At 47.2% G+C, this 13,689-nt stretch overlaps 1 protein-coding gene across 3 annotated transcripts in view; it reads left to right on the top strand.

The window, feature by feature from the left end:
* The window catches only part of Piwil4 (piwi like RNA-mediated gene silencing 4), a 39,923-nt gene extending 35,031 nt beyond the window's left edge, over window positions 1–4,892 (top strand). For 2 of the 3 annotated variants that reach the window (XM_021207768.1, XM_029543610.1), the window contains 4 exons: window positions 1,258–1,411; window positions 3,510–3,638; window positions 4,084–4,231; window positions 4,776–4,892. In XM_021207768.1, coding sequence (XP_021063427.1) covers window positions 1,258–1,411; window positions 3,510–3,638; window positions 4,084–4,231; window positions 4,776–4,892 — 548 coding nt within the window. The remainder of the gene's footprint in view (window positions 1–1,257; window positions 1,412–3,509; window positions 3,639–4,083; window positions 4,232–4,775) is intronic. The other variant, XM_029543609.1, reaches the window with a different exon arrangement.
* The last annotated feature ends 8,797 nt before the right edge of the window (window positions 4,893–13,689 follow it).

Raw genomic sequence — 13,689 nt, 5'->3', positions numbered from 1 at the left:
CTCTGGCGACTGTTCCTCCACACCCCCAACCCAGAGACCCCTGGGAGCAAACACCCAAACCTGTCAACTCTCACCCAGGTGGAGATTGGCACATCTGTGTGCTGCCTGACAGACTGAGTGGCACTTATGTCATTGTGTGTGCTGAAAACAAAGCCAAGAGGAGAGCAAGTGTGTGGCCACCCAGGTGGCCCTAGCAAGCTGTGTGTGGCCACCCAGGTGGCCCTAGCAAGCTGTGTGTGGCCACCCAGGTGGCCCTAGCAAGCAGTTTGTGGCGAAGGGAAGCCTGCCCTGAGAAGGGAGGCTGATGACAAAGCGAGCAGCAGTGAATGTGCACATGGAAGACCAGCCTTTCACCCCAAGGATAGGAATGTGGGAAGAGAAGACAGGGGGAGAGGAAATGACACTGGCCTCCTCTTCACAGCCCCAGCCCGCTTTGGCTTTATCGTGTGATCCACATTCATCTCTTTCCCTCTCCCATCTGTATTTTCCAGTCTGAAAGCCTGAGGGGTTGAGTTTTTTTTTTTTTTTTTTTTTTAAGTGAACGTGATGACCCTTTGGTGGCTGCACTCTTAGAAGCCCGATTATCTTCTGTCAAACCAAACCAAGTTTCCTAGGCAGTAAGCTCTCCTGAAATAAACTATGCAGTGTAGACACAAAAAGGAATTACTGCATCTTATCATTTTCCCTCCATCTAAAAAACCTGGCCAGTGTTTTAGTCATTCCTGCTGAAAGTCTCTCTCATGGAGGAATTGCTGTCTGGTGCCTACTTGGAGGCAGTTTATAGTTCGTGTGGGTGGAAGTGTTTTCAGACTCCATCCCATCTGTGAGAATTAGACTGTTTTGAGAGGAACGCCGGAGCCATTTCCTCATGTTTGCATATTTATTCTCATTAGGAAAGAGAATGAGGCAAACACAGCCAGTCTGGTCTTGAGCAGATTCAAAGACTTGAATTAGTGTTAATTTGGTTTTAGGCATTTGTCTATTGCATGAATTAAATTTTGATTTGTAACTCAATTTTGGCTAAAGAAATGTGTTAAAGACTATATTATGCCACAGAAACCCTGTGACTGCTCAAGCAGCAGACATGAAGGATTGGTCCTAGTTAGCCCTTTTTCTGTTGCTGTAGATATAACCCAAACTAAGTCTTACCATTTTACTGTGCTCTGAAATAGCAAAGTTACTTAACTGTGAAAACCATGGAAATATTATTTTTGGAGGCCCTGGACCGATGCCTCTTCTCTCGCCAACATCACGCAGGTGCTCTCAACAAGTGGTACAGACATAACCATGATTTGCCAGCGCGGATAGTCGTGTACCGGGATGGTGTAGGCAATGGCCAGCTAAAGGCAGTTTTGGAATATGAAGTCCCACAGCTGCTGAGCAGTGTGACAGAGTGCAGCTCGGATGCCAGGTGCTCTGATCTCCCTCTTTCTCTGACACTTGTGTGACAGCGTGCTTATGTGATCCTGTGACAGCGTGCTTATGTGATCCTGTGACAGCGTGCTTATGTGATCCTGTGACAGCGTGCTTCATATGTGATCCTGCATATGTGATCCTGCATATGTGATCCTGCATATGTGATCCTGCATGCATGGTTTGTAGGCATAGCTTTCACTTTACAGACAGTGAAGTTTTGCTGTGTTTCCATGTCATGCCCAGCTTGGATGTGTTTTCCTGATGCTAAAGTGTAGTTCATATGATCTAATAAAGATACCCTAATGCTGTCAGGTTTGGGAGCCTTGAGTAGGACATGTAGAGGGAGCCAGGCATCTTTCTGAGCAGCTAGCAGTTTATCTGAGCTAGTAGAGGCCAGAATATCAAAGGCACTGTGTACATATTAATACTCTACTGGGGTGTGGAGTCGTGATTTAAAAGTTGGGCTCCTGACAGAGCCTCTGGTTACAGTCACTGGGTCACAGGTAAGGTTATGAATACGGGGGTGGGGGCGCTGGCATGCACTGAGCGCTGTGGTCACCTGTGTTCCATGGGTAGCTTTCTCCAGAGATGCAAAGGAAATCCTAGAATGGGAAAGCGAGCAGAGACTGGACTCTCAGCTGGTGTCTTAAAATTCTTAGGGATGATCTGGGGTTGGAGAGCTGGTGCAGGTGTTAGGGGCATTGGCTCCTCTTCCCAGAGGGTCTGAGTTCAATTCCCAGCAACCGCATGGTGTCTCATGACCATCTGGGATGGGATGAGATCTGATGCCCTCTTCTGGCATACAGGCATACATGCAGATAGAGCACTCAATATAAGTAAGTAAGTAAGTAAGTACATGCAGATAGAGCACTCAATATAAGTAAGTAAGTAAGTAAGTAAGTAAGTAAGTAAGTAAGTAAATAAATAAATAAATAAATAAATAAATAAATAAATAAAGTTCTTAGAGATCATCTTATTACCGGGCAGTGCAGATCTGTGGCTGGACATGCTCACCTTGTGATCAACCAAAGCTCAGGCCACCAGCCATAGAGGAATGGCCTTGTCCTCGGGCTGCTCTTGGTACAGAGGTGGGAAAGCCAGCTATGTGTAACTGTAGCCAAGCTGGTAGTGGGAGGTCTGTTTGCTCCTCACAAGACCTCTGGTGACTGCATCGCAGCCGAACTATCACAAACTAAAAATGACGTCACCGGAGGAGGTGGGCGAATCCAACAGTGACATTCTAAGGAGCTGACATTTAAGTTTTAGTGAAGGAGACATCCGTAACTGATTTGTCGGTGGCTTCTAGGAAGAGTGACTTTCTGTACACTGTGAGAGAGTGTTCTTTCAGTGAGAGTGCGGTGAGCACTGCCCACAGCTCTGCGGTCTTCACACCCTAAAACTGATCGAAGTGAAGCCTCGCGCTGACTCCTGCTCCCACAGATGCCTTCCAGCACAGAGGACTCTGGGAGTTTGCCTTGCTACTGTGGAATAGAGTTAGCACCTGGTCCGTCACCATCTAGTCCGTTTTTCCTTCCCTCCCTCCATTCACCCATCTGTCTGTCCATCCACTCATCCATCCTTCCACCTGTCTGTCTAAGCATGGGTGCCTCAGTGAAGGTGGAATGGGGTAACTGTTGCTAATGCAGGGGAAGTCTCCTGCAGAGGAAATTCTGGAAGATCTTCCCTTAAGATTCAGTTGAAAATCTGGTTGATCCAGGCCTGCAGTTCCAGCCCGGGCAACTTAGTGAGACCTTGGTTCAATCTAGCAGCAGCAGAACACTTGGCTAGTGTGTGCGAGACCCCGGGATCCACCCCAGTTCTACCAGAAAAGGCAATTGAAGTGACACCAGTCTTCTTTCCTATTAAATTGCATAAACTAAGCAGATAGCATAGTTCAGCCTTGTTACAGATCCAAATAGATCCCAATTAAAATCACTGTATCTGTCAAGAGGAGGAGGATTCATGGGTGATTTTTTTCTGTGTTTTGCAGTGTTTATAGAATGGTTTCCTATTTATTTTTTAACCTGATCAAATAGCAATAAACCAAACAAAAAAGTGAGCTGTTTGGCTCACGCCTGCCGTCTTGGTTGCAGGAGCTGCAGACTGTCCGTGGTTGTGGTCAGGAAGAGATGTCTCCTGCGCCTGTTTGCTCCGACTGGCCACACTGTGCAGAACCCCCCACTCGGCACTGTTGTGGACTCAGAAGCAACACGTCCGGAGTGGCAAGTGTCCCTGAAAAACTCTGTGTGTGTGTGTGTGTGTGTGTGTGTGTGTGTGTATGTATGTGTATGTATATGTGTATCTGTGTGTGTGCATATGTGTGTGCATGTTTGTGGGTATGTATGCGTGTGCAAAGGTGTGCATGCTCATGTAGAAACCAGAGTTTGATATTGAATGTCTTCCTGGTTGCTTTCTACCTTTGGCTGGGCAGTCCCTTCTTTCCCAGTGTTTAGATTGATTACAGGTGCACAGTCACGCCCTGGTTTGTTTGTTTGTATTGACATGAGTAGCGGGAGATCCTGCTCAGGTCTTCCAGCTCACACAGCGGGAGGTTCACGCTGAATGATCTCCCGGAAAGATGGATTTTCACACGCACCCACTGTGCATCGGTTAGGTTGGGCCTTGTTTTGTGACCCCTTCTCTCCACCCTTCCCTGTCCCTCTGCAGGTATGACTTCTACCTGATCAGCCAGACTGCTAACCGGGGCACTGTTAGTCCCACCCACTACAACGTCATCTATGACGACAATGCCTTGAAGCCTGACCACATGCAGCGACTGACCTTCAAACTGTGCCATCTCTACTACAACTGGCAGGTGAGGAGGAGCGTCCTACTGAAGTGGGTGTGACATCACCACCTGGGTTTGCAGTGCCCTCTCCAAACTCTGTCCACTCCACACTCCTAACTTCACAGAAGGGAGTGGGTACACGATTCCTTAAATTCGTGATCAGAGGAGCCACTCTGCTGACTAAATAAAACCGCAGGGAGCGTATCAACAGGCCCAGGTCTAGTCTCCATAGGACTTGAGGATACAAGGCTGAGGGTAACATACTAGGAGAGACAGAAGCCAGCAGGGCGAGCCTGGTGAGGGTAAGAGGTGTGGTCCTGCCTCTCTCCCTTTCCTCAGGCAAGAGCCCAAGACCCAGGTTAGCTCTGAGCCCCACTGGGACATCAGACCAGAGGCCGTTTAGGGTAGGCCTGTATGCCGTGTCTCCCAGCTTACACGCAATGAAGAGACACACTCCCAGCCCATTTTGCCAGTGAGCTTGGGTTTCCAGTGGACCTGTCTCCCTTGAGTTTAGTCACCGTGGGGGCCAAATGCATTATCTCTGCAATGTAACCTTTCCTTCCCTCCCCAGGGCTTAGTCAGTGTCCCCGCGCCATGCCAGTATGCACACAAGCTGACCTTCCTGGTGGCACAAAGTGTCCACAAGGAACCAAGCCTGGAATTAGCCAATAATCTCTTCTACCTGTGACAAGCGAGCCAGAGGACTGCGGCTCGAGACTCCGAAAGCGGTGGCATCTGCCTACCGCTCCTGCTGCCTAAGGGGATTGAGCCTAAATTTAAGTATTGGGAAGGGGAGGTTGTTAAACAAAGGTCATCTGAAACAGTTCAGAACAAACCTATGGGGATTTTTGTCTCTCTTGTGTCTAAAACCAACAATGACAATCAAACAGAACCCACAGAGGGGTGGGCTTTCTTGTGGCTTTGTCATGTGTCATTTTACTTTGGCCTGGTTTAGCCTCATTATTTTTGTTTTTAAGTCGATGCTTGAGGTGAATTCTCACGTGGTACTTGGGATATATCATCACAGCTAACTGGGTTCTAAAACAATATTTGTGTGGTATTTGGTGGTGGATAAGTGGGGTTTAACTTCAGGGCATTGTCAGAGTTTTTCTAAACATCGTAGAGTATTTTGTAGAGTGGGTTAAATAAATGTTGAAAATAAAGAAAATCTGAGCATCACATATGTTTCTTGCGACTTGAATTTGAAGTTGAGTGAAGTGAGCCTTGGATTATTTAAGGAGCTGTGTCACAGACAGAACTCAATGCCTGGTCCTGTGACCGTCTCTCCTTTCCTGCAGCAGTGGTGCCCTGCACTGCAGCCCAGCCTTGCTTCCCACTCACAGGGAAGGCAGACACCGCAGGGAGAGAACCTGGGCAGACACCGCATCCCATCCCGCTCACACAAGAGCACCTGTGCTTGTACACTCAGCCTCCCCGACTGTCACCAGTACTCCCTCTGTGCCCTGTGCACCAGAGCCACCTCCGCCAGCCCCTTCGGGGGGCTTCTCTGTCCTCTTTGCAAAGCACCACTTTTTCCTCACTGACCAATTGACATTATAAACAGGTTATTCTCCGGTGTGTCCTTAAAAAGAAACCATCTAGGGGTTGGAGAGATGGCTCAGCGGTTAAGAGCTGAAGAAGATCCAACTGATCTTCCAGAGGTCCTGAGTTCAATTCCCAGCAACCACATGGTGGCTCACAAGCGTTTGTAATGGGATTCGATGCCCTCTTCTGGTGTGTCTGAAGAGAGCAGTAGTGTACGCATACATAAAATGAATAAATAAATCTTTTTTAAAAAGCATCCTTCTATGTTCTTCTGCAGCTACCAGCTCTCTCCCCTTCTCTTCATACACTGCTCCATGTATACATTCCTTGGTCTCATTAGAATTTTAGCACAGCAACTGCCTCAGATCTGCTTCATTCACAGGTGTTGAGGCTTTCACTTTGCAAACTGTTACAGCCAGATGTTGTGTGAAAGCATTTCACCACTTGGTGTTCTCCTGGCCTCCCTGCACCACTACTTACCTCTGCTCGGCTAGAGTCCTCCCTCTCACCAGCACTCCTCCTCTGCTAGAGTCCTCCCTCTCACCAGCACTCCTCCTCTGCTAGAGTCCTCCCTCTCACCAGCACTCCTCCTCTGCTAGANCTCCTCCTCTGCTAGAGTCCTCCCTCTCACCAGCGCTCCTCCTCTGCTAGAGTCCTCCCTCTCACCAGTGCTCCTCCTCTGCTAGAGTCCTCCCTCTCACCAGCACTCCCCTGCTGGGGTCCTCACTGTGGAATGGAGGACCCCCACTGTGAACCACAGAAGAATGCCCCAGAAATGAAGTGTAGACAGAGGGAAGAGAAAAGTTTTGAAGAAGGAAAGACTACTTCCAAAATCTTCCTGTGGTGTAAGGTCATGGGAAGTTGTGTGCGTGAGTGCATGTGTGTGTATGTGTGTGCACATGCACACACGGGCGTGTATGTTTGTGTGTTTGTGTGCACACATGCACGTGTGTGTATGCATGCGTGCGTGCGTGTGTGTGTGTGTGTGTGTGTGTGTGCATGTGTGTGCATGCAGGTCTTCTTGAGGCCTTCTTGAGGAGGAGCCAGGTACCTGAGGGACACCAGGCAGCAGTATTGTCACTAAAACCTTTCTTTTTTTGTTCTTTTCCCCCTTCTTCTTTCTTCCCTCCCTCCTTTCCTCTCCTACCTTCTGCTTTCTCTGTCTTGAGACATAGTCTTGTCATGGAATCCATGCTGCTCTAAAACCTGTAGCAGTGCCCCTGCCTCAGCTCCTGAGTACTGGGACTATGTAGGTGAGCACTACCACACGAGGCCAAAACTATTTTTCCTGAGTTGTGTTGGGGAGCTCTGGTCAGACCACTGTCAAGCCTGACATTCACATTTAACATCCACAGCTGTATGACTAGACTGTAATGAACACTTGACAACTGATAAAATTGCAGATTAATCACAAGATTCACCAGAGCTGATGAGATTAACATGTCATGCAGACGGACTTGAGACAGAAGCCACAGCACTCTCCTGCCCTAATGCACGGTATTGAAAAACTGAAAAACCTTGCAGGGATCTCATGTGGGGAGCTCCTCCTGAGGAAGCTGGTGTCATATACAGGAGTCTTCAGAGACCCAAGGCAGTGGCAGGGGCGGTGGTCTGTGTCATTGTGTCCTTCTGTCAAGTTTTTAAGGTGCCTGAGTTTGTTGTCTGTTGTGATGAACACCATGAGTGAAAGCAAGTTGGGAAAGAAGGCCTCTGGTGATGTGTCCTGATCAGACTCATCACGGACAGAAATCAAGGCAGGAACTCAACAGGAGCAGGAACCATGGAGCAGGAGCAGGAACAGGAACAGGAACAGGAACCAAGGAGCAGGAGCAGGAACAGGAACAGGAACCAAGGAGCAGGAGCAGGAACAGGAACAGGAACAGGAACCATGGAGCAGGGGCAGGGGCAGGGGCAGGGGCAGGNTGGAGCTGGAGCTGGAGCTGGAGCTGGAGCTGGAGCTGGAGCTGGAGCTGGAGCTGGAGCTGGAGCTGGAGCTGGAGCTGGAGCTGGAGCTGGAGCTGTCAAGTCTCTTCTCATGGTGCCCAAGTGTGTCCTGTGGCCCTCCTTGTTTGTCACCACTCCTTCCAAGGAACCAGGGAGGGCAGGTGCCCACCCAGGAATCACTCCTGCTGTTTTTCTGAGGTACACTTGCTCCCAACTCCCCTCATGCTGTGCCTGAGCCCTCTCTGTAGATCAGAGTGAGACAACACCGTGCCTGAGCTGGTCTTCCCACCTTATACCTGATGAGGAAACAAGCCTACCACTGCCTTCTAAGTCCCCTGTGAGTCCTAGGGCAGGATCCTGGGACACACAGAGAGAACAGGAGCAGGAGGTCTGAGTCTCACAATGCTTCTACTTTAGGACGCAAAGCCATGCCCATGCCACTTCTCCAGCAGGTGTCTGCCATACTTGCAACTCCCAGGCTGAGTGACAACTGTCCCTGGTGCCTTGTCCCTGTGTCCCAAGCCTGCTACTTCCTCAGTCAGCTTGGTGCACAAGGGCCCTCAAGGAATGGCACAGTGATGGCCTGGGAAGAGTGTGAGAGAGAACTAAAACTCGTACCACACTGATGCCTGGAGGAAAGAGGCTGGATAACAGTCAGTGGTTACCTGGGAAGGAAAGGAAGCGACAGGGCCATTGAGAAATTCCACAACTGCATCCGAGATTGAGCAAGGGCCTGGGCAGGGGCAGGGGCAGGGGCAGGGGCAGGGGCAGGGGAAGCAGGAGCAGGGGGAGCAGGAGGAGCAGGAGGAGCAGGAGGAGCAGGAGGAGCAGGAGGAGCAGGAGGAGCAGGAGGAGCAGGAGCAGGAACCACGGAGCAGGAGCAGGAACCACAGAGGGCTGCTGCTTATTTCTCAGCTTCCCTGTATGCAGTCCAGGGCCACCTGTCCAGGGGTGGCACTGCCCGCAGTGGACTGGTCACCTTCACTTATCATTAATCAAGAAAACACGGACTTGCCCACAGGCTAATCGGGTGAGGTAATTCCTTATTTGAAGTTTCTGATTCCCAGGTGACTCGAGTTTGTGTCGACTTGATAAAACGAACCGGCACAGGTGATCTAGAGTAGAGGCCTATCTAACCAGATGCCTTGCATTAATCAGTGTGCATGAGCTCTATGTCCCTTGTCTAACCAGCCCTGCCCCTGTCGAGGGTGCCTTGCTGAGTAGATCCACCAGAGGGCGCGCGCACACACACACTGCCCTTTACTGTGCTGGGAGCTGCAATGCTTAGAGAATCAACTCAAGTTAACGCCAGAGAGCAGCATAGGATTATGAAATCTGTGCTTAGACTCAGATTCCAACAGGCTGGGCGTTGTGTAGGCGCCTCTTACTCTCTTACACTGCCTTCACCATGAGGAGGAGTGGTCTGCACTGTGGGAGACGGACCTTACCACAGAAACAGCTTTTTGTTCTGTTCCTTCAGTGTTAGTTACCATCATCCCCCTCCCCCCCCCACACACACATAGTGATTTAATTGATCATGGATGAAGCCTGAGCATCTAAATGTTTTTAACACTAGGTTTAATGCTTAAAAGTGCCACATCCCAGCAACACCACCAGGCTTCAGGCAGTTGTTACAGTAAGCCCCATTCTGGCTCTCCTGCTGTGACCACCGAAGTTAACTAGCATCTCATTAAAGCTGCCGGTTGTAAAGAGAAAAGAAACGTGAGCCCAGCTTCAGCGCAGCACTGGGTTTGAGTCCCAGATCTTCCACTTGGCAGCTATGAGACCTTGGGTAAGTTACTTAGCCAACCCAAACCTCAGGAGATCTTATAAAAATCCCTATGCCCATTGTGTAGAATTATTGTAAGAACAGTAGACGTCAAAGCTAATGTAGCTGGCTTTAGTAAGGAGAACCACATTATTAGATCAGATGAAAAGTGAACGGATGATACATTTTAGTCAGCACGCTTGTATGCCGGGCACTGTGCTAGACTCAAATCTCATAACTCCGCTTAAAGTGCCGCTTTTTTTTTTTTTTCTAGATACTTATCCGTTTCTTTTCTCATTGCTGTGACCAAATGTGTGGCAATAAGCAACTAAAGAGAGGACCGGTTTATTTTGGCTCACAGTTTAAAGGGATCAGGGTGTCGTGGATGGGGAGGCATTCGACTGTAGTGTCTGGAGAGGCCCGGTGGCTCTCTTCTGTACCCATGGCTCAGAAGCAGAGGCAGGACAAGAAGCCCTAGCTCATCAGCAGCCCACTTCCTTCAGCTAAGCCCTGCCTCCCAAAGGTTCCACAACCCTGTACAACAGCGCCCCCAGCTGGGAAGGAAGGTTACAGCACTCATGAATATGGCTGACATTCAAACTTCAGTGCAGCGAGGAATTTCGCCTTCATGGGGGAAGGATGTGCAAGAAAACGTACTTTAAATACATTACTGTGGGTGCCATGGAGGTGCAGTAATCGTGTCTCATTTTCTATTTAAAACCTTTGGGAGGAATGAAGATGACAAAGCGACATCGTGACTGTGTCTCCTTCCATGCCACACAGAACAGAGGCAGTAGACTTGGACCATCTCTTCCCAGCGGAAGACTGCACCATCTCGCGGCCCTGAGTCCTCTTGGGCATGGCCAAGTCTATCTCAGGGATGTGCTAGAATTTCTGCCTCTGTCTACCGCTCCTCCTTCCTCCCTGTCCCCTTTTACTGCTGGCAGCACCCCAGGCTCTCTTCCACCGCTTCTTCCTGTGGCCCCACCCCATTGAGTCCCTGACATGTTTCTGTCTTCCTGTCTACTGCTTGGGAGACCCAATTCTCTTTGTGAAGCCAATCTTGTTTTTTTTGTTTTTTTGTTTTGTTTTTTATAAAAAGCACTTTTGGTCTTAAAATGTCTACTTATCAAAACATGACATCTAAAAAAACGTTGTACCATGGGATGCCATAACCTTCTAAATGCTGGGATTTGATTTAGCAATTTCCCATGGGAAAATTGACTCATAAACCTTAGCTCACTTCAAGATCCCAAACTCGAAATGTCAACTGCTCTTGAAGCTTATTGTCAAGTGTCAGGGTTCTGTTGCTCACATTAACCTGTGCCCGGCGTACTGATTTGACCCAGTGCACACTGGCCAAGAACAAGCTGGCAGCTGTTCCTGAAAGGGTGAAGAGAAGACTCATTTCTAAGAAGAAAGGATAAAGAGAAGATAAAAGAGAAGATAAAGACCCTTCCTATGTACTTTGTATTGAACTTTTGATTTGTTTGTGTAACCATTAGCCTTTAATTATGAAAATTATAGATGGACATTATACAACATGTGGAAAATAAAAAAAAATAGTAGACAAAAAGTCCCCAACATTGGTACTAGCCAGTGAACATGGTCAGCACTTGGGCTGCACTCCCTTAGGTGTACCACACATGTAGTTTTGTAAACTTTGTTATCCACATAAAGTCATAGTATGTGTAGTTTTCTATTTGATTGAAGATTTTCCATAGGCATGTTTTAGTGCCTAATAGCTTACTGTGTAAATGTAGCAAATACTTTTCTCTGTTTTTGTTGTATTTTAAGTTATTTCTTGCTATGGGAATATGGCATACAGTTTTTCTCCCCATGTGACTTGGGATGGCTTCCTTAGCTTAGGACTCTAAAAGACAAATTGTCAAGTCAAAAAGTTATAATAATTTAAAAAAATCTTTATTATTAATGTTGTTTTATGTGTGATTTGTCTTACCTGCACATACATCTGTCCACCATGTGTGTGCAGTGCCCACAGAGGCCAGAAGAGGACATTGGATTTCCTGGAACTGGAATTACAGATGTTTGTGAGCTGCTGTGTAGGTGCTGGGAACTGAACCTTCGTCCTGGGCAAGATCAGTCAGAGCTCTCAAGTCCTGAGTCATGGCTCCAGCTAGTCGCATATGTATGTATGCTAATGCATTAGAGGCTGTTACTATACATTGAATACATTAGAGGCTGCTACTATACATTGAATACATTAGAAGTTGTTAATATACATTGAATACATTAGAAGCTGTTAATAAAATTGAATACATTAGAAGCTGTTAATATACATTGAATATATTAGAAGCTGTTAATGTACATTGCCAGCTTCTCCCTAAAATGCCACAGGTACTGTGTTCTCAGGGTGGCACTATGGTAGAATTTGCATATTCCATCAAGCCAGAAAGGATCGCTTTTGTTACTGGCACTACTTCCATGTGTTTATTGGTGTTTATTGGATTAGTAAGTAAATACAAATTGAAGCTAACTGGTCATTTGTATTTTTGTTTGTTTTAAAAGTCAACATATATGAAGCCTTTAGAAAGACCATATCTCTCTGTTTTCAATTTACTGTGTGCTTTCAAATGTTGTGGTGGTATTTAAGCCACATGCATTTAAAGTTTGTATATTCAAATGATCATGGACTCCTTTAAGTCCATAAGGAGAAGGCCGACTTTCCCGTGTCACCCGGGGTGCAGACAGTGTCACACACAAATGCCCTAGAGTCACCCGGGGTGCAGAGACAGTGTCACACACACATGCCCTAGAGTCACCCGGGGTGCAGAGATGGTGTCACACACACATGTCCTAGAGATTTCAGAGAAAGTGACAAGCAGAAGCAAGTGCAAAGAGCAACGCCTAAGAGTGTTCTAACTATAGAATATATGGTCACCGAAAAATTAAGGAAGCATTGCCTTGGTTTCTTTTCCATCTCTGTGATGAGACACCATGACCAGGGTGGGCTTACTCAGAAAAGTATTTACAGTATCAGTTTAGAGTTCATGATGGCAAGGCAAAGACACTGTATCGGAGACAGGTGAGAGCTCACATCTTGATCCATAAACAGGAAGCAGAGACAGCACTATCTGGGAGTGCCTCAAAGGCTGCCCCAGTGACACACCTCCTTCAACCCCACTGCAACTCCTAATCCTTCCTAACCAGTTCACCAACTGGAGACCAAGCATTTAAATACACCTGGAGCACCATACTCAGACTGCAGAATACCAAGAGTGGAGGAAGTGCTCAAGACCTTAGGTAGCAAAAAGGCATGAAGTAAGATAGCAGCTTCAACCTCTGGGAGAAAAGACCTATGAAGCCAATGTTCTGTGTGAAGCTAAAAAGACCTATGAAGCTAGTGTTCTGTGTGAAGCTAAAAAGACCTATGAAGCTAGTGTTCTGTGTGAAGCTAAAAAGACCTATGAAGCTAGTGTTCTGTGTGAAGCTATGGCTTTCAAGAATGAGTAATTCAAAGAGGGCAGTTCTGTGAGAGAGAAGAGAGGTCCACAGAAAGGAACCGTTTGAATAAAGAAGAAAGTACTGGCTTGGCAATGCTAAATTGCATCAGCTGTTAATCAATGGTTATCCATCAACATGGCAACAGAAACAGCACATTTGGAGGAAATTTTGATGTTGTTAGAAGGAGGCTAGAGATAATAATGCTATCCCTGTTTAGAAAATAAAGTTTTGTGTATGTGATCATTTTTTAATTTATTATAATATGTACAGGTGTTTCGCCTGTGTGTGTTTTTGTCCACCACATGCTTGTCTGCACCTGAAGAGGCCAGAAGAGGGTACCAGATGTTACCATATGGAGTGAGATGCCAAATGAAAACTGGAAATTGAACTCAAGTTCATTGGTACAAGAACGACCAACTTTCCTAACGGCTGAATCATCTCTCCAGCCCCCTGTAACCATCTTCATAGTTGAACTCAGTGGGAGGGGGGGGAGAAGAGAGAACAAAGCTATGTTATACACTTAGGTTGTAAAACCTCCACTCAGCAAATAGAATCAGAGAAACCACCCAACTGGTTGTTTACCTTATTGGCCCTGATCAGTGGCTGTTTGTGTAACAAAGACAAGCTTAGTGTCCCCTCACTTTAGAGCTGAACAAGGAGGCTTTAACAAGAGCTTCTTCTTCTTCTTCTTCTTCTTCTTCTTCTTCTTCTTCTTCTTCTTCTTCTTCTTCTTCTTCTTCTTCTTCTTCTTCTTCTTCTTCTT

Source organism: Mus pahari, chromosome 10 (assembly GCF_900095145.1).
Source record: "Mus pahari chromosome 10, PAHARI_EIJ_v1.1, whole genome shotgun sequence".
Lineage (NCBI taxonomy): Eukaryota > Metazoa > Chordata > Mammalia > Rodentia > Muridae > Mus > Mus pahari.
Note: the sequence above shows the minus strand (reverse complement) of the source record. Positions and strands in the feature narration are given on the sequence as shown.